General features: G+C 34.8%; 2 protein-coding genes across 2 annotated transcripts in view; one reads left to right on the plus strand and one right to left on the minus strand.

Annotated features, from left to right (window-relative positions):
* Positions 1 to 21,654, minus strand: part of LOC143351613 (zwei Ig domain protein zig-8) — a 154,070-nt gene that overhangs the window by 100,856 nt on the left and 31,560 nt on the right. The gene's annotated exons all lie outside the window — the stretch shown is intronic.
* LOC143343193 (cilia-and flagella-associated protein 96) overlaps positions 8,419 to 21,654 on the plus strand; it is a 131,588-nt gene continuing 118,352 nt past the window's right edge. The window contains exon 1 of the mRNA XM_076767821.1: positions 8,419 to 8,559. Within this exon, the coding sequence (XP_076623936.1) occupies positions 8,419 to 8,559 (141 nt within the window). The remainder of the gene's footprint in view (positions 8,560 to 21,654) is intronic.

The following is a 21,654-nucleotide window of genomic DNA, read 5'->3' on the forward strand; positions in this document are numbered from 1 at the left end:
CAGTTTGTCAGACGATTGACCATTCGACGAAATGTGGATATCGGAAGAACGCGAGGATAATGGGAAAGAGAGTAACAATCGAGCCGTCCTTTTCGCGCGAGGCTGATGCATCGGTGAATGAAATACCCATCGAGAAAGTTCGGGTAAACACGCGAACGATATTCTCGTCCTGCCTGGCTCTTTCGTGACGAAACGAATTAGTCTGATTCTACTGTTCGAATGACCAACGTTTGTGAATAAATTTTGTCCATCAATGAGGCAACTTAGAACCAGAGTTGGGCAAATTTTATGCATGACCAATCCATTCATTCTTTAACTAATCTCCGTTTTTTTACCATTATTTTTCATGGAATAATTCTGAAAATAATTGTGTTATTTTTAATATCACGTTATCGAGGAAAAATGATCAAACTTAGAAAATAATTTCAAGCCAACGTTTCAAACATTGCCTCTCGACACCTTTGGCAGAAATAATGTTAAACTGACATTCAGGCGAACGAAGACACAGGCAAAAGCTACTTAACGAGTGGATCTAAAATTTGCATTCGTTAGTCACGAACAAATATTTGTTCAACTCTGTTTAGAACGCTGTTGTTCTTCTTAATTTGAAACACAGGATTTATCGCGAGACCCTAAATATTTGGTGAAGCGTTAAGTCGCTGAGAAAATTTACTCTTGCGACTACGGACGACGTAGAACGCTTCTTCACGCGTTAAATACAAGACAAATATCTTAATTTTGATTGATTTCAATTTTTACTTGTCATACAAAATCGTCTACATCTTATTTAATTTAGTCTTTTTTCTGTTGCTATTGTTTCTTTTTTTACTCTCTGTAATTTAATTCGTTCCTTACTTCCTTTCATTTTCCTTAATTTTAATAATATGAAACGCTTTCTTCCTTATTTTTCGATTTTAAAATTCTAATAGGTACCTAAATTTTTCGGCGAAAAAAAATTTTTTCAAATCGTTCTGGGAAAATTATTTTTAGTTGTGAGGGCCAATTACAATCATTTTTGGTGAATAGGCATACTGCCGAATTCCTACGCATTTTCGAGAAAAAAATTCCTAAGCGAAAATATAATGTCTGACTATGCAGTGATATGTTTCACTGAAATTTCATGGGTATGTTTAAAAAATCATAACTTCTGGACGGACTGAGGGATTTTAATGATTCAAAATTCAAACAATACGTAGTAATGGAACTCTAGAGCCCCAGAAGAATGGGCCAAAAGAACACATTGGATATAAGGTCTATCTTACTTTAACGTTAATAACTTTTTAACGAAGCCTGAATCAATAAATTAATACTCTTGATTTTCGTCTTATTTTGGCCTCTAGAATCTCAAATTAAAATGTTTGCCAGGGGTGGCCGAACACCCTGTATACCTACGTGTGATATGTCACGTGAGATGATTCTACAAACACATACAAGTATAAGGTACACATTTACACACAAACACGTGATACAATACTATTGTCGCTTGACACGACATGACAGTTTATGAGACCCATTTGTTCCACTGTCCTGAAATACGTAAACAGTCACCCATAATTTGAAATACCGTAGCATAATCAGTTACGTTCTAACGTTTCCAACAGAAAATTGATAGAAACGAATCGATGAAATTAGTTGTAGATACAGCCGAAGACCTAAAACGTGTGTCGTTTGTGGAAACATAATCAAAACTAAACGCGAATATGTTACATTGAATTTGCACCAAAGTGTTATAGAAGAACATGAAGCAACTATAAAAATCGCATTTGCAATATGAAATATTACATAAAACAATTATCCTTTAATTTGCATATGGACTTTGTATATATTTTGATTTATTATATTCGCGTAAAGATCAATAGGCTAATTATAACTCTTTGATGAACCCGAAGTGCTATTTGTATATAGCTATTCTAAATATACATACGGATGAGTATTCATACTAAACAACATGCGTTAATGATGAATAATGGAAGTACACTTTCACCGAAGAATGTAAACCGAGAACATTAAAATACACACAAGTCAAATTAATAATGGTAAACATTAACTAATAAATGTATACATTTGCTGATCTTCCACTTTTATGAAAATATACTGAAGTTTCATAGATGTTTACTATAGGTGTTGTTCGTAGTAAAATGGTGAAGCAATGTTTCGCGTGCGAGATATTTCATAATATCGTCGAGTGAATTTTCGAATGACGTTTTTTTAAAACAAATTAATGAGTCGCGCTCCTGAAAATTAAAATCAAGAAATTCAGCATTGAATAGGGCGAGCACCGAATGCCAATAGCACAGTTCTTTTCCAATACTGGTTGCTAACAATAACTTTTAATTAACCGCGACTGCTTGTTTAACTGGGTCACGTCTCAGCGCATTCTGTACGCTTTGCACAATAGAGTGAAATATGGCCCACCACAATCAACGTTAATCTATAATCGTATCTTATTTATTAGCATTTTTCCACTTCTGCTTTCCGTGAAGAGTATCACGCTATTATCGAACGTCCATTTATACCTCGTGTCGGGCACTGAAAGCTAACGATTACTCTATAGTGAATTCATGAATGCCAATTTTATAATGTCAATAAATTACATGATATAAAAATTTCAATCGCGCATTTTTACATATGGACTGCGACTGATAATGGTAGTCCATTTAGGAACTGACTAAAAAATGCTGTAGAGTCTTTTATTAATTTTTTTTCTTTATTAGAGACGACAGACACAATTCCGTTAACGCGAATACGGATAGGTATAATTGTTCGATTCTTTAGTATATGATGAATGTGTATGATCAAATACATTAACTTTCGAGTAAATTAAAATAAATAATTACAATGAAGTTGTTTGAACGTTATATAATTTATAAATTTTTACTAGTATGTGCTTATGAATTAAAAATATTGTTTTTATCCTTTTAAAAAGGAATGTATAAATGGTGGTTCTGCGTATAAACATCTGCTGCTCTTGAAATTCGCCTCCGATCTACGTTAAATGAACATGCCAACCTCGAAGCGATATTCACTTTAAGAATCATTACTTTATCTCTTGTTCTGTTGAGACACACAGAGCTCTGAAGGCAGATATAAACACAAGTGAACACCCAACTTGTAAGATCCGTACCTATAACACCAAAATCTGTGAGATGCAACACGGATAATACACGACAACCTGAGATACGATAGGGACACCCATCATACACGTGAACACAATAGAGTCAATCATCTAGATGGACAGATTCGATATAGACAACTCCATAGACACGGAACGTAATAGGAACGATCTCAGACCAGTAGGGGCTGTTAAGGACAACATGGAACACCACACATGAACTCCAGAATTCATAAGGTGTTATATGAGCTAATCCAGGCATTAAAGTTTAATGAAGATACTTCTTGATTGGGTTCACGCTGAGAACAACAAAAGATAATATTTTACCCAAGACCGACATTCGTGTCCCACAATTTTCACATGTTTCTTAGAGATTTGGTGGCGGCTGGAAAATCACAATCTACTATTTAAGGAAAACACTACCTCTTTCAACAGCAATTGTAAATCTAGAAATTGCAAAATGGGACTCTGCTTTGAAGATGGTTCCTTCGAAGAAAGTAATTACTTCACGAGACGTCGCTAAGAAACTGATTGTTAATTATTATTAGGTGTTATATGATTTCAACTTTACATTCCAAGGCTGTCTTGAAAGAAGAATTCAACTTCAGATAGTTGTGCTTGAGAATCATCACAAACTTCGAACGATTAATACTTGTGCCAGCCTCTGAACGACTAGAATCACGTAAACCTTTGAACAACACAAACTATCCGATTATATGCATTTTCTTTGTTTTTCTCCGGAATCTCGTGTTTTTATATTACAAGATATATTCAAGATCTTGTACTGGAAGTAGGTTCAATGATCAGAATTCTTAAAAAATGTATTACAAAGTAACGATTAATAGCACCACTTAAAAGTAATATCTACTAGGTTCTACAATTATACTAGTTTCTATTCCTGTCACATTCCACGAATTTGTTTCCATCGATCCCTATCGAAATTCCATTTTCTAGAAGTTGTCTTTCACGCGTTCCATATTTTCAGAAATTATTCTTTCCGGTTTCCACGTATCAAGAAGTTATCTGTATTATGTTCCATGAGATCATCGTTGCTACTGTTTCCAACAGGTATACCATTATTCTTGTCGAGTTCTACGTTTGCGGGAATCTCGTTATCGAGTCACATGTTCTAACGGATTGCCTCTAATGGGGCCCACGTGTCCAGTTGTTGATGCATTCAGATCCGACGTGCTTCCAATTGTTCTTACCGGAACTTAAGCTTTATGAGATCCCTAGTCGTGTGCCGTGTCCCATCTACCGTGGAATTGTTGCTATCGGATTCTGCGATCTCTGTGTGGTCTATATTGTGCGTCGTGGAGTTGGGATTCTCTGTATCGGGTTGGATTGATTCCTTGTGTTAACGATCCATACCTGCGGGGTCGTTGCTTTCACGGTTCCACGGTTCAGATTTCATCGGAATATCGCTCCATAGCCTTGCGATAACCGATACTATGTCTCTTGATTCTTGCGCTGTCCGTTTTGCGTTTGTACTTCTACCAAATTCGGGAAATCCCTTGGTTGATATTCCTGACCATTGTCATTTGTCAAGTTCTACGAACGTAAGATAGAATTCTACTTAATGTGATTTTAGATCTATCTGTATTAGGTCGCACGATGATGGTTCATATAAAATACTGTAAGTTTTACGTATGTGCACAGTAATGATTCTTAAAATGAACATCGCTAAAAGGATTAATATAATATTTTTTCTGGAAAATCCATAAATATGTATTAGTAAAAATTTATAAATTATATAACATTGAAACAACTTTATTTTTATTTAGTCTGACGATACACGTATATTATTATTATATTATAAAATTACTGAATAATTTAACGTGGTATGTAGCATATTTTTAAGAATATCTTCCTATAGTTAATAAGCTGTTTGTTTTCACAAAACATTCACTGAGCTTTAAGGGGGATCCCGCAAGTTGGAAGGGATAGAAATGTTCAATTTACGAATCACGTCTGGGGTTCATTTTAAAAATCATTACCGTATAGAGTCTTATCTAATGTGAGTCTGGAACTGTCTGTATTAGTATTAGTATTTCTTATAGAAGTTAATTGCAATAATGGCGGAACGTCGAAACAACTTTAAATGTCGGTCTCGATGGTCGTCGATTAAAAACTTTCAGATACCTGACTTCATGACATTTGTAAGGGATCAACTTTATCATTATTCTAAGTACAAATAATTGAAGGAAAAGGGAGGATCAACCAAGAATTAGTGGTTGTAACCCGATACGCGGTGGTGTGCTTTCATCCTCTGCTGCGGGTTTTTAAAACCCCAGCGGCCGGCCGCTCGACTCGAGTGGTCTCGCGCGCCAAAGAAAAAATATTCCACCGGGGATAACTATACAGGGTGGTCTGGCACCGGTGGTACAACCGTGCATTCTTCGTGAAAAAATTAATCGAAGGTAAAGGGTAAAAATTTTTCGTACGACGTTTCGTTTTCGAGAAAATGGAGCTTGAAAATTTGTTGAGATCGTGTGTAAGTTTTTAATTGTTGGACTTCTCGTTATTTACTATCATTCTTCATATCAATTTGTATTATTACTTTCATTCTATAACGTTGTCAAATTATGTTGTATTTAAATTTGTTATCTAATAACTCACTCTATTTATTAGACGTTGAGAAATGTAACAAAATAAACAGTTTGAAGGAACATCGATTTTTCTTTATAATCTTTATTCAATTTGAGAATTGGTGAATTATTTATTACATGACAGATCTAGTTTGAAGAAGTAACTCTTGTCAGAAAGCTTTTCTTCTACCTTGTGCAGATAAAATCAAAAATAGCCAAATATTTATTAGGATTGATTTCTACCCCATTAAGTGAATTTCAAAATTTTGAAAATTTCCAATCACGTGCGCAAGTATTTCACAACGACAAAAATCGCGAAGAATAAACATTGATCCAACAAGGAGAATTTAAGCTCTGCCAGTACTCGGATAGAATTAATCTAATTACATTCGCCACGATTCGATTAGGTGTAATCACACGACAATTACCGTTTAATTCGACCTAACACGCTAATTTATTTCTATCGTTTTCGCGAAATCCCTTGGCTGCTGTTCCTGACCAATGTCACTCCTAAAGTTCTGCGAACAAAGTGTAGACTCCTGGCTGACTTGATTCTTAATTTAAAATGTAGGACGCGTAGCAAGGAGCCGATCTCGATGTAGTTGTTCCCCGTGGAGCGTCTTTGTGCATGCTTCCCTGAGTGGAGGCGCGGGACAATTAGAGAGCTTGGGTGGAAAAAGGGATTACAAGCAGAAACGGAACGAAAACGTGACGTGGAATTGGTAACAGGACAGCGATAGGTACTCCAAGATGACAGGAACGAAGAAACAAGGAATGCAAATGACCAAATTGGTATTTTAAACGGAGATTTTTAAACGAGTCGAGAAAGATAATAAGAAATATGGAAAACGAAGAAAAATTAATAAAAATGTGAAGAAACGAAGGGTAGTAAACAGTCAACAGATAGAAAAATAAATGTAATTATTTAAAGACATTAAATTGGTCGACTGGTGCATAAGTAATGTTTAATCTATGATAATATAGAACAAAAGTTACACATAGTGTAAAGTTTTTTCTAAATAGATGTTCTTAATGAAAGAAAATATGTTAAATCTGTTTATAAATTTAAGTGAACCTCACACCGCGTACGATTTAGTTTCAGTTCTTTTAAATGAAACATGCATCATACTATATACGCGAAGATGTCCAATTTAATGGTCGAAAACGTTTACAAATAATATTTATATTTGCTTGTATGGCCAAATTTGAATGTTTATTAAAAGATACGGAAAATCTGCACAATAGAGGATGTAGGAAGGACATAGTTAGAATGGTACGAAACGAGCAGAATGTCAATAGCGAAATCCGCTCGGTAAATATGAACAAAATCTAAGAAGATCGAAGAAAAAGTAGTGGAAGCGAAGGCAAGGAGTCGAGAGGATTGAAGTATGGAATTAGGTTACGGGATAGCCTCCATAAACGAACTTTTCGAGTTTCTATGGGATCCAGCTGTAACCGCTGGTGGCTGTAAAGCGGAAACCACGATTTCCTCGAGCGAACAATCGGGCGTCGCGCCGTTTTCATACTAAAATATGCGCACGGCTGGTTAGCATCGTTAGGTAGTTGGACTATTGTGTCCGAATAATAAAGTAAACGCATTTGCAATGCAGACTTTATCGTTCTTACATAAACGATCGGTGTGTGTCCTCTGAACGCATAGTAAACTTTCCTTCTGCACGTGTTGAGCAGCCATACTTCACGCTGGAAGTTTGACGCTACTATGAAACAAAATACCTTGTGACCGTTTATGATAATATTTTCTATACCCAAAGTTCGATGTGAAAACTCGTCTTAGAAATTTCTATCATCGAGCTTTGAATAGCAATAATTTTCCTTTCTTACTTTTTACTTCGATTATTAGAAATGGGTGAATAAAGAAAGATAACAAACTTACATTTAATATAAATTATAAAGTCGCTGAAGGGATCCTTGTGGAGTCGACAACCTTCTCTTTGTTGATAAAAATGAATGAATTATTTCTTAAATATATTTTTATACTAGCAGTCGAGATGCGTTATATGAAAATATGAAAATATAAAGGGGTAAGGCGCTAATCCGAAATCGTTCCACCGGTGGATCAAAATAACCTAAAGGTTAAATAGTTCGTGGAAGTTAAGGGGAAGGAAAGAAGTTTTGAAAGTTCTTGCGGTAACCAAATTTGTTACCTCATTATTCCTAGCTTGTCGAGTTACATTTTCCAAAACTTTTCCCAAATTAGTAACAGTCTTGACAGTTTTTGCCCGTGGAAATTGCTACAATATGCATAATGTGGGTCAATCTTTTTTTGTAGTTTAATAAGTAGATCAAAAATTCCATATTAAATTCAGTTATTGCATTATGTTAATTTTTAATCTTGAAAAACGTGTAATATTTACGGCAATTGTTTGTTCAAATAAGCTATAGAAAATAGAATGATATTTCAAGGACTAATTAGGTTAAAATGCATTATAGAAACACAAAGGATTACTGAATTATTTTTATCAACATTAAAAATATAATTAAAAATTAAAAGAAATTAAAGAATTCGAAAAAACAAAATGGTTCTCATAATATAGAAAAGGATCGATTATACTTAAAGTATACAAAATACCGAATTTCGAATAGCTGTAAGGATATACAATTTTAAACATCGGAATAACTTATTTGATTCGTAAAAATGATATTGCGTTTTTTTTTTCCTTTTCCATTTTTCTTTCAAGTTCTTGAGGGTTTGCAAGTATGAAGAAAGACGTAAGAATGCCAATGGAGATCTTTTTGCCCGCCTTCAAGGTTACTATATGGGGTATACGAGGACAATGGAAAGATGCTTTGCTGGCGATCTTAATTTGGGAAACTGCTCCGCAATACCATTGTCCCTGGGTGAAGTCTAGTGTCCTCGTCGGTTTACGACGCGGCAGTCGCTATTGAGAAGCAGGGAAAAGACTGTATGTTCACCAAGAGCCAAGAACGAACTCGAAATCCTTCGAGCCCCACTTAGAATTTCGATCTTTTCCTGCGCATAAATAACTAAACTGAAGAATACCTGGGCAAACGAGCATACAAATTATAAATCTCAAGCACGCCGAGGACGTGGCGGCTTTATCGTAAATCGAATTCATATCGTAACGCACGCAAAATGGTCTGCAAAAAATATCAGAAAATTCAATATCGCATTTTTTATCCACGGACTAATCGTTCTAACTTCGAATAAATATGGAAGTTTGATTCGCTTCCAAGAACAATCGTTTCGAATTTCAATACAGACTAAAACTTTCGGCAGCAAACAGATGGTGACGAATATACAGCGTGTTCATCTTAATGGTCTTCTTTTAAAAAAACTGTTTTTCTAATCAATTAATGTGTACTGTTAATAAGAGATGCAAATATATGTTTACATTCACCCCGAAAGCTTGGCTCTGAGTTACGTGTACATTTCATTAACGCGTAGGAAAATTATGTTCTCAATTACTGCGAATTTTTAAAATTTAATCAAGGTTGTTGAAAATCGTCCTTTCGTCAACTATAACGCTATAAAGTCAACAAATGCTATTTAAAATCGTCAACGTGACCGGTGCCTTTTATTGGATAAAAAGATTTTTCGAAATTTTTATTACTGCATTTTGTTCTCCTTAATGTATTCGTTAACGTTTATTGTAAACATGTTCTTGTCTGATTGGTGTAAATGCTTAAAAGATCGACACAAAACCGTTAGAGCGCACACCCTGTATAAAATAACCTATAATAATCGATATCAGTTGTCATGATGACCTAGTTGTAATATATACCACCGACAATATTAAAAATACCTTACATAACCGCTATAGCCATATACACGGCATAGTGCATAGTTCGCACAGTTTATACGTCACAACATTCGATGCTTCAGACATCTATGTTAAATTTCAATTTTTATCTCTTTGAGTGCTGAATACTCCTGGCTAAAATGCTCGTTAAAAACGAAATACTGTACGCCAGTATGAACTTTGATGAAACAGAACATTTAAATAATGTTTTCAATTTTGAAGATAGAAGAGAATATCAACAACATAATTTGTACAATTTTAAGAAACAAATATGATGTAAAATTCACTTTGATGTTTTTGTATGAAAATATTCATCCTACTCAGTTTTCAGCCGATACTGAGGTCAATTCAATAGTGCAAATCAAAACGACTTTTAAATGATTTTGAATGAAAATACCACAAAATTTTTTCCTGCATCGTATTTGTCGCCTGAAGTTACATAAACGATATCCTTGGTATCATTTTGTACTCTGAAAACCAAAGAAACAGAAAACATTCGAGAGGAACAGAATAGATAGAAGTTAAGTCAATTTGGTGGTCCAATTACTATAAAAGTTTAAACTTCCGGCGTATTCTAACGATCAATATCAGAAAAACTTCGATCTTCTGTTACAAAGTTCAGGTTAAAGAAACCACCACTGTTGCTAGGAGGTCCCCGGTAACTTCGAAACTAATCGTGTTTACCGAGAGTCCAAGAGTTTTAGAGAGGCGTTGCAGTCTGTGATTTCATCTTCAAAAATTAAAGGGAAAATTGAAATTTTCAACCCCGAAAAGGTTTAGAATCAGTAGCAGCGAGAAGTTGCTTGCCGACAGAAATTGAAAAACTTGCCAGGGAATGAGGTCTGTGTCGAGAGGAATTTTTTAAATGTCGAATAATGGCACGGAACGTTAAAAAAGCATGCTTATAATTTTCTCTCAGAGGCGACGGCGTATCCTTCACAATTACGAAGGAATCCTTTAATACACCATGCGCAATTGCTACGAATAAGCCGTAAAACGCTGGCTCCCTGAATTATTAAGAACCAGGACGCGGAACAAATATCCTCGCGCGACTCGTAACGAGATTCGCGAACATTATCTTCGAGCAACGCGATAAATTTCGTTCCTCGGTACGGCCGTCCGACGAAAACGCATGTAAATGCGAGCCAACGATGTATATGGGGTCATAGAGGTGTTATGGAACAGGCGATAAGAATGAAGGTACTCGAAACACCAAAGGATTTCGAAATAGAGTGTTTCAGCGTTAAATCTGCGAAGGCATCTTACATTAAATGTATAAATTTTATCCCCACTACTAGGGAGAGTAATGTAAAGCGCAAAATTTCTTTATTTTTCGTTTTTTACCTATACAAATTTGTTTAATAAATTCGTGACATTTTTTTGATTAAAATGACACCAAACTCGACGTAATTCGGATGATATTTATTGTGGCGACACCTCCCGTACTTGCCACCAGAGAACTACGCCTTTGTCTTTCTCACAAGCGCTCGACCGACGATCCTCGACTAAGTATCCAATATCCCGACGTTTAATTCACTAGCTGTTAGCATGTCTTATTGATGAGTCTTTATCATTCCTCGTTTATTTTCATGTACGTACGTAATAAACTCAAAATATTATATTTCACAATTTCTGGTAATAAATAACAAATACTAGTTCTTAATAAAATTTCAAAATAAGATTACATGGACTAGGTGTATGTTAAGATATTTTATTCTGGAATTCATTTATTTTATTCAGCAAAGTATAGCTGAAGTAAAGTTTACGTAAAGTGTGATTCAAAGATTGACGAAAAACAGTAACCATTTCTTTTTTCCTAGAACGTTCAGGGGAAAAAGAACATGTGTTTATTTCTCACACTGTGGTTGAAATGTAAACAGAAAGAAGAAGCGATATTGTCGAAAGATTGATTTGCAATGTAGAATTCGTTTCTGCGTCATGATGAATGTGTCTCTCCGTCTCTTGTTTTCTCTCTCTTTCTACGTTCGTCCGAGCGACCAAACACAAAAGACGTTGTCCCCTTTCGATAAACGTGCCTCTTTGGTTCCGAGCAAATTTAAGACGGAAACACTGTATTTTGGATTCGAGGACGTTGCGACATTGCGTTCCTGGAAATTTGTTTCGCAGCGATATTTATGACGAGGCTTGGTTCGCGGCGTCGCGACGCAAACGCAAATGGAATCGAGGCAAAAGGAGAGCTATTCTACGGCCTTGAAACGAAATGGCAAATGGGGTCATTAATGTGACGTTGCAAGTCGGGCATAATCAAACGAACAAACTCAAATTAATCCCTTGCCTTACCATTTAATTTCTAACCACGGTTGCCATGGACGCTAGGTTGCTCGTGTACCGCAATACGCTTAATCTCCCTTTGTCGATCGTCTGGAAGCCCATGGTACTTCAAAAACCATAAATCGAAATGTAATGGCTCGTGGTCGAATAACAAACGTTTCAGAGTTTTCAGTCTTGCACGAGTAAATTGATTTAACTCAAAGTTTTAGTTTTCTTCGGTATTGTAAATAGAAAATGCTTCTGAAAATCGTTCCAGCGTCCATATGTTGAATTTTTTTGATCTACTTCATAATCTAAAGAATGTCGTTATAGTGTGTCTTCTTTATACTTCTTTATTTTATCATTCCTATCGTTCTTTGTATAAGATCGCTAATGTGCAACCAAATATATCGCAAGTGTTGATTTAATGCTAATATATTATTTATTACATGACTGTTTCTGATCATTGAAAATTTTAATGACCTGCAAAAATGGACAAGTGAATCACGTCAAGCGTTGCAATTGTTCAAAAAATAAAAACTATATAGAATTGAATGCATGATAGTGTGGCTTATGAATTTGATAGCATTCATGTTAACATAACTTCTTCAACATTGATAGCACAAACGTGTTAACACTGTTGGAAAAGTCTATTAGAACCATAACGATGCAGGATCAAAATGTAGGAGATTGTTCAGCCGCGCTTTGTATTACGGACGTGTAATTTCTAGTATATACAGCGAATAGAAGTTTTGAAGTTTCAAACAAATGAAATTTTGCATGTGATCTTTTGACAGGTAACATTCACCAGGAATTACCGCACCTTTTGACACCGTAATGCTGGATCATTGTCTCGAACCACCCATTGTTAATTGTCCGAACTAAGTTAATTCCATGAAACTCATCCCCATAAAATCTCGGTTACATGGTCCCTGTAAGCGTCGCTATTATAGCGTCCTTAGAAGGCTACGTAACGAAAAGAGAGACATTATTCACCTGTATTATAAAGTACCATTAATGTAGCTACTATTGTCATTTTCCAGGCACGGTTAAGTATCAAATTAAAATCCGCAGAAACAGAGGATTCGCGATACAACAAACACAGAAAATAATTTGTGCAAAGGTAGTCCAAACGGAGATTATCATCGTTTCCAATCGAATAAAATGATACAGTAGATGGTCGATTTTTGATTATTTTTTCATTTTAAGGTTTTTTCCAATCCTAACCTTCGTACGCGTCACGTTAATAATAATAACGAATGTTGCCCAAGTCACTACAACCTATGAACTATAAGTCAAAACTGATTTTTGGACTAATTTAAAAAATAAACGATAGAAACATATGCAACGTATACAATTTTTAATCGTTTTAAAATAATTCTTCGACAATGTGTTATTGCGTACATTTCATTTCGATAGACCGTGAAGAAATAACAGGAGTTAAAGCGATTAAAACGCGCAATATTTTCTGGGACACACTAATACTATCCGACACTTTCACGCACGCATTTTTCACCTTCAATTTTATCGCACGACCGGTATTACTAATAATTTTATTTCCTCACTGCGCGTTGCGCGTTAAACGTACTGAACCAATCAGCTTAATCCGTCCTGTACGTTCGTTATAAGCGTTCGAGTAATCTTTCTATGAACTGGAAAATTGCGAAAGCTCGGAATTACGCGGATGGGTGAAAAAAATACTAAAATTGGAAATTGCTCGCCAAGACAAACGAACGTGGGATTTCGAAACAAGGCTAAGAGTAGAATTTATGCGCGTCTAGGGCTTAGGATGATCACGCGGTGGGATTCGCTCATAAAATCTGATGCTATTCGCGAGCGTAACGCGAGCTTTTTCTTAGTCGCGTTCTTTCCGGGCATCGTTAAGCCGCCACCGTACCGACGAGGATGCGAGCTGGTCGTTGCACAAAAGAGGATCGATCGACAGAGAGATGTCTCCGGGGTGAAACTCTCACGAGGTCTGACGGCGGTCCCTTCTGTCCCTTTCCTCGATGAAGGACGCTCATTGAGCGAGCCTTCCCAAAGGAACAGTACAGGATACGTACGCGAAAAAAACCGAGAAAAGATTCTTACTCCCTTTCGTGCACAACCAGTTTTAGTCTGCCATTTATTGGAATTATAGCAACTGCAGATTTACGAAATTTAGTAACTGCAACGTCCCATCGCGAGATGCTAATCTCTGGTTTGATGGAAAATTAAACTCTTCCAGAGGAAACGTTATTTATATTATGATATAATTTAAGTCACCGGATATTTTGCTTGTCCGTTTTGAAAAATGCAAATTAAAGTGCAGATGCAATTTTCTGCGCCGATTTTATTGTCTCGCTTTCTTACATTCAGTCATTTTAACTTTACTATAAATTTTATAACGATCGTATGAAATTAAAATAAATATGCAATGAGTAAAATTGTACGAGGAAGCAAATTTTAAAATCGAAGAAGTACTCGTGGACAATACTATAGAAAGATTGGAGTGGTATTAATGAAAAAATACTAAAAAATAATTGTTGATTAAATTCTATAATAAATAATTTTAACACAATAATTTTGAATAGTTCGCTAACATTTTGGTAAAAGCCATGACACAATACGAGTTACGTTTCTTTCACACTATACTTACACTATGCTTACACTATGCTATATTATCTGAATATTAAATACGTAAACAAATAGCTATATCAGTATGTTCTATTCTACGTTGAACGTTTCGATCCTTAATTTTGATCTCCCGGTTTCGATTCTTAATAGGTGAATATTCTAGAAAAGAGAAAAATTATACGATTTTGAAGAATACAGTAAAAGAATCTAATAGATCAAAGATCGAAATTAAACTGTATATGTATGACTGTTTACATATAAGTTATTCCAATACACAAGCGAATGTCATGTATTTTTTCAATACTATGTAATTCTATTATTTTTATGCTCCTTTGCCTCAATTTCCAAATTTTTATAAATAGCAGATTTCTAGTTTAATGTTATCAATCGTGTAAGCCTTTGAAGAAACTGGTCGATTCTGCGAAAAGGTGCAGAAAATTGCTGTTACAAACATTGTTTTATAAATTTTGGTAGAATTGAGAGAATATATTTCGCCACAGAAATATTTATTACGCGTTACGAACGGATTTGTAATAATTTAATTGAATGAATGTCAATACTGCGTCAATAGTGATAAAACAATGATACACGCTTCGATATGTATCAGTGTTGAATAAATATTATTAATGTCAAAAATTATTCCATGATTTCCGTGCAAATATTGAAACGAATTCCAAACAAATTATTATCTTATTGATGTTTAAAATATTTTATTTCGCAGACACCCCGCGAATCCACGAAATGTCGTTCCTACCCAGAGAAGTTGTTATTGGGGCGTAATTTTAATTTCGAACGAAGTATTTGCAATTTATTTCACGCCCGTTAAATTATTCATCGCCATTACAGCGTTTCTGCTTCGCTAATTCCTATTTTACGTATTCGTTGCTGTCGGTAATCCAACGGAGACTGATAAATATTTGTCGAAAAATATTTGCCTCGGCAAACGTGATTGGACGTCTTCAACGTACCCGCAGATTTACAACGAGTATCGTGCATCACTGTAGCGAAAATCTGTTTCACGGAAAACGGACGCGTAAAATCATATTTCTTCGTGAATTAAAATATTACTAATAGCGATATACAGTGTCACGTTCAAAAGCTTGAGTCACTATCATATATTCTACTCACCTACAATTTGTTTACTTGCAAATAAAATTAGTAATTATATCATCGTGAACTTTATATAGAATAGTTTGACATATAATCTGTGGAAACGTATAGAGACACCCAAAATATTAAAAGAAATTTAATATTCCTAATATCGACTAAATATCAGAATAAGGATGACATTGTCATCGAAAATTCATAAAAGTGTTTCTATTTTTTCTGTTACGATTATGTTAAAACGATCTCTAAAGTATAGTTAGATAAACATTTTCTTTCACTTTGGACGTGACTATATCATACCGATGTTTGTCCTTTAAAATTGAAAATACCATCGATATTAACTTGCTAGATTATTAATATAAATATTAATCAACTGAACTTTCTATATTAACTTGTTGAATTACAATAACATTTTAGTTAGCATTTATGGCATTTCGAAACCCTGCTACTCAATTAAAGAGAGTCTTTTCGTGTTTGTCCCCAAATGGTTAATCTAGTGTTATTAAAGTGGCTTATTCTAATATCGAGTGGGCAGATATTAATTTCACGTATGGACGAGCTAACAGGGATACCGTATGAGCTCGATCGGTGTATTGCCGGAGGGGGACCAATTATATGGCCTGCATGCTGTTACAACTTAACACAGAACTCATAAAAAAATCATACACATATACCGTCTTTAGATTTTTATTTGTTCGCGATAATAATACAATCAATGATCGAGAAATAAAATTCTGAATGCACAAGAAATTTTTGCACGTGTACCAGACGGAAAGAAATTATTTTAGACTTTCCACAAAGTTACCCCAAAAGTTACGTCGTTACAAAATAAAACCATGTTTGGAATTAACTCAAATATACCGTTGCGGTTATTAAAAATTTATTCGTAATCATGCTACGAACGAAGCACATGTTGTATAGTCCTGTACACTTCGTCGAATATAATCGTAAACTAAGTTTATTTATTTATTAAATTCATGGGCCTTGGAAGAAATCATTTATATCTTAACACGGTGGAACGCACTGCGGCACGAAAGAATGTGGAAAGAAAAAGATTGCAGGAGAAAATAAAATAAACGATGGTGCAGTAAATGTCAGGCGATAAAATGCAGTGGAAAGGGATATAGTAGTGTGAGGCTGTGGCACGGAGTTGCAAAAAAGTACTATCGCTACTGTCTTATTCCAACTTTATATCTCGCGCTCGAGCACTCGTAATGACGGCTCTTCTTTATCCCAAATGACTTTCTCTAGAGGCAAATAAATGTATAGCTATTCGGTTGATTGCAGAGTACTGCGTTAGATTGAAATAGTATCAGAAACTAATATTGCACTTCGTAAAAGAATTAAAGAATATTTTCACCGTGTTATATTTAAAAGTAAATTTCGAAGATTCTCTTTTAAAGTCGTACAGTTTTACTCATTTTGAATTTATCAAGTTTCTACTTTTATTAATCCTCAGTACGAATATCGCTTTAAAATCTATTTCTACAAATCCTCAAGAATTTCATAACTGAGAGAGAATTAAACTTCCATTTCGAAACCTTTGAAATAAATTAAAATTTCATTCCTGAATGTCAATATATTTGCATCTAAAGTAGTGTGAATTTTACAATAAAGAAGTTCTAGACTCCTGCTTCATTACGAAACGAAATTTTTCGTGTGTATATACTTCTCACGGAAACCCAGATAATGATGGTAAATACGCGACGATCCAAAAAGTATGCGATTCGACACGCGAATAGAAGTTTAGAAAATAATCGACGTACAAAAAGCTTGAGATCAAAGTTGAAGAAGAACAGTAGTACCTTTTTAAAGATGCAACTACCGAAGTTATTAAATCTGAATTATCATAAAAACGAAAATCGATGTCTCGTACTTCCTTACATTATTTTTTTAAACCCCTTTTCAACATTTAAATCGTTACAACCTTTATTTTTTCACAATTTGACCAGAGCTTACGACAGAATCAAATCATTTAAATGCAGATTGTTCCAGTAATCAGAGCACTGACTGAAAATTTATCAGCAAAGTAAAAACAGCGACTAATAGTCAGACGCGCCAGGCAAATGGCGTTTATTTGCATGCGATCTGATAAATTAAAAATTAAATACTGCTTACGTATATAAGAGTATAATATAAACCTTTTACTTTCAATTTAGTATTTTTTTCTAAAAAAGTTTCCCAGAAACATTAAAAGTTTCAAAGAGAATCGTATAACCAGATAGAAAGATCTAATCTGACGTGCTGTTCTCGTAACAACGTCGACTTGTTGGAACGTAAACCGGTTGTAAATTTTGGAAGCAAATGTCAGTAAGGAAGAATTAAAAATGCAGCACCGTCGCATTGTAACTGTAACGCGGTGAAAGCGGAACAATAGTTACCCTTTCCCTCCTCAACATACAAGCGAGTTCTTGCGTACACGAGAGTAGCTTTCCTGTTGATTGAGGTGCAAAGGAAATTCCAAAGACGTAATTTCTTTTTTAAATGTAACGTATAGTGTTTTATCTTCAGTGTAACAATGTTATCTACGACGAAAGAAAGGTTATTCGAATATGTCAATAATTTTTAACCGATGATCATTCTTTTGTTCATTTTGTTCAATTAACTTCTATTTCCAGTTTATAATTATGCTGGGTGAGTCTGGAGAAACAAAACGCCTAGAATTTGAACAGGACAGAATTAAAAAATTCTAGAATTTAAAAGATTATTTTCACAGAGTGATTTTTTCAGATATGTACAATTATCTTTATTTTATCTTGAGCTGAGATATGCAAGCGATGAAAGTATGTAGTGCAATTATAGAAGAACGCTAGAAACTTTGAAAACTCTTAAAAGGGTGACTCTGCGTATAAAAGATTGTATTCATCATGTTTGACCCTGGGACTCGTTTAAATTCCATTTATTTGGTACAGTCGCACATAGGACAAAATTTGACATGAATTTAATTCCCTTGTGGACATAATATTACATGCTATCGTTTCGCACAATAACATAATCAATATGGTCTCGATTGCACAGCGAAATTAATGGCCAAATAATGTATCCTTCTGTGATATTAATTAAGCAACAGATCGAATTGCATGTAACAATAACGGATATATCCCCAAGTAATATACCCCCTAATGTAAATATAATTACGAACCTCATCGTACAGAAATTTGCATAGAATAAATAGTCATGTATATGTACACATATTCATGTAAATGTATATACATATAGTATTCTAATAGACGTAGAGGAAAAAAGAACTGACGTGATCCAAGTGCATTACAAATTAGCTTTGGAAGATATATTATATTGTTCCCTGCAAATTGAGATACCATTATGTTTAACAAAATAAATATGGCTGCCTAAACAATGTAGACTTAGAAACATGTAAGACATCGTCTCGATATTGGTAAAAATGAATAGTTTTTCATTATATTGTAATTATTTCTGCTTTTTTTTATAACTTTTCCATCATATTTTTGCAACTCTCTGAAATCCATAAATATTCTACTAGAATTTTCGGCGCAGAAACTACCAAAAACTTGACCACTTTCTATTATCCTCTTTCTAGTATGAAATCTAGTATGAAATCGATTGTCTGATTTCACGAGTCGCGATGAGATGGATCATTTTCGTTTAGCGCCAGTGACAACATTGTTACGTAAATTATAGTTTTAAATATGCTCAACGGGGCTCTTGTTAAACCGGAATTTGAAACGAACGTGTCTGCGGTGATAATGTTCATGCTTGACCTGTAAGCTACGCGATTCGCTATTACGGTTCCAGCTTGCATTTCGCGACAACCGATGAATGTAAATGAGCGAATTTCTTTCCGTCGTTGTACAGTTGGACGCAATCTCGCGTAACGATAATGCGTTCCATCTTCGAAACGCTCGTTCCGCGTTGTTTATCGATATATCCATTTAATTGAATTTCGTGGACAGCCAGATAAACATTACTGTCGTTTAAGCACTATGGGCAACCGATTTGTGTTGCACGACGCAGTGCGTGTATTTTTGAACCTTTACGTTCACGTTCTTGCAAACGATGAATATCGATTTTTCTAGCCTTTAATGGACTCGCGTCGATTGGAGATAAAAACTGATAAAGTTCGCCAGAGTCACTAATGAGTTTCGAGTATCCAAAACGTGTTTAGTGACGGGGAATTGGTGAAAATTTTGCTTCGATAGGTTTGCTTTTCGTGAATTATTTTAATTCACGTCCTGCGAAGCACTGTTGTTAAAATTCAAAGAGCTATTAATTTACGAAAAACACAGGTAACGCCCGTTTATATGTATATATTTGAAAAAGAATTCGTCAGATATATTAATCTTCAACGTATGCACCTATAGTTTATTTACATTCTCTATATTTTGGAAAAATATGCAAAGTATGAAACTGTCTTTACCGAAACAAAAATAAATATTTTCAATTAACGTTAGTACAATGTTAATTAAATGTAAAAGTATAATTTCTGAAAAGCAATCTTCTGGCGAACTTTGCCATTACGTAATTAATTTCTTTATTATATGTGCATCTTATCCTAACGTATCTGGAATACGCGTAACTTCAGTGTTAATTTATTACTCCATTAAAAAAATAACTTTGGAAATTAATAATTAATATCTTCGCTAGTTCTACGTAGAACTAATTTTTCATTCACGCGGATGAATCGATCTGAAATTTTTTGTATAAACAATGATGCATTTATCGATCAAGTTAGTCGTCCTATTCTAGATATAAAAGTCTTTTAAAAATAAATTGCATCAAAAGTACTTTCATTTAAACTGTTAGAAAATGGAGAATTTGAATCTTGAAATGAAAAAATATTATTCAGTGTGAAATTATTAATTTAATCGGAATACACTTTCTACGGATAGAAACTTCCTAGAGAATCGAATTATTCTTTTTCTTCGTTTGTCGCGAATAATTCAAATTCAATTCATCCAGAATGTCTCTCCGGTGGCTCCATTTTCTGACACATGTACGAGCATATGTCGTCTTTATGCTCGATCTGCGATAGCTCGTAAAAATTCTCTTTCATCTTCCATTGGGACGTGTCTTCTCTATGCGTAAGTATCTACAATAAATCGGCGATATCGTCTCGTATCCAGCAGACTGCCGAACAAAGTAATAAAAATGGACATTTATGATTCATCCGTCCAGCGACGGACCATCGAAAATGTCAGTGCTCGAGCCACAGGACACGTTGCTACGATTTTAGGATGCATTTCGTGATACGTGCCCGGAGCACTGATTCTTCCGGTGACCGACTGCAACCATAGGGCAGAGGAGCTGTATGATCGCTCAACGTACGCTCAATGTACGAGTCGAGTGGATATTAACTGTTGCACACGATGACAGAGGCAACGGATTGGTTAAATTTCATTTCATTCCCTTAATATGCAGTTTCTTGCTGCACAAGTTTGTTAACACGTTGAGCAAACCTGTAAAATTTTCTGAGATCGAAACTTTGATTTTAGACAACTGCATAACCTAAAATTTATTTTAGTACTTATTTTAAATAAGTTTATTTTGGTATAATTGTAAAATTATACCAAAATTTAAAAGAAATCCAATCGTTAGACTGTCTAGTTACAATATACGATTGAACGTTAGCTATCAAGAAACCTCGTGTTCTTAAGATTTGAACTGAAGTTTCGTTTCAGAGCGCCTGAAGACAAATGTTGCCAAAATCCACAAGAACTTTTTGACCAACATACTATTTCCTTCAACATGTCAACTTGAGAATGAATTGTTTTAGTTCCATAGTGAAAAGTCGTGTCACTCAGATACGGGTAACGTGGGAGTCAAAGTGCTAAACATGTTAACACAACAAAGGCTATTGTTCTAGAAATTCATTAAGACTGAATCCTGATTTGTTTGGATCAGAAATTAACTTTCGTCTATTATTCCTACAACACTAACATGGGTACATCGTTCATTACTAACTTTAATAATGAAAACTTATAAATAATGCTATTGTTGGTTATTTATACACTTTGAAATTGGAGAGAATTAATTAAATGTATTTTTACTATATTATAATATGATCTTCATAAAATACCAGGAATGAAAAGATGACTTGAATGGTGCAAACACAAGTTTACAAATAGTCGACAAGTAGAAAATATTTAAAAAAAGGAGTCTATAGATGTCGGGTTTTTTAGAAACAGAAAGAGTAAGGAGA

Source organism: Colletes latitarsis, chromosome 1, assembly GCF_051014445.1.
Source record: "Colletes latitarsis isolate SP2378_abdomen chromosome 1, iyColLati1, whole genome shotgun sequence".
In the NCBI taxonomy this organism is placed as follows: domain Eukaryota; kingdom Metazoa; phylum Arthropoda; class Insecta; order Hymenoptera; family Colletidae; genus Colletes; species Colletes latitarsis.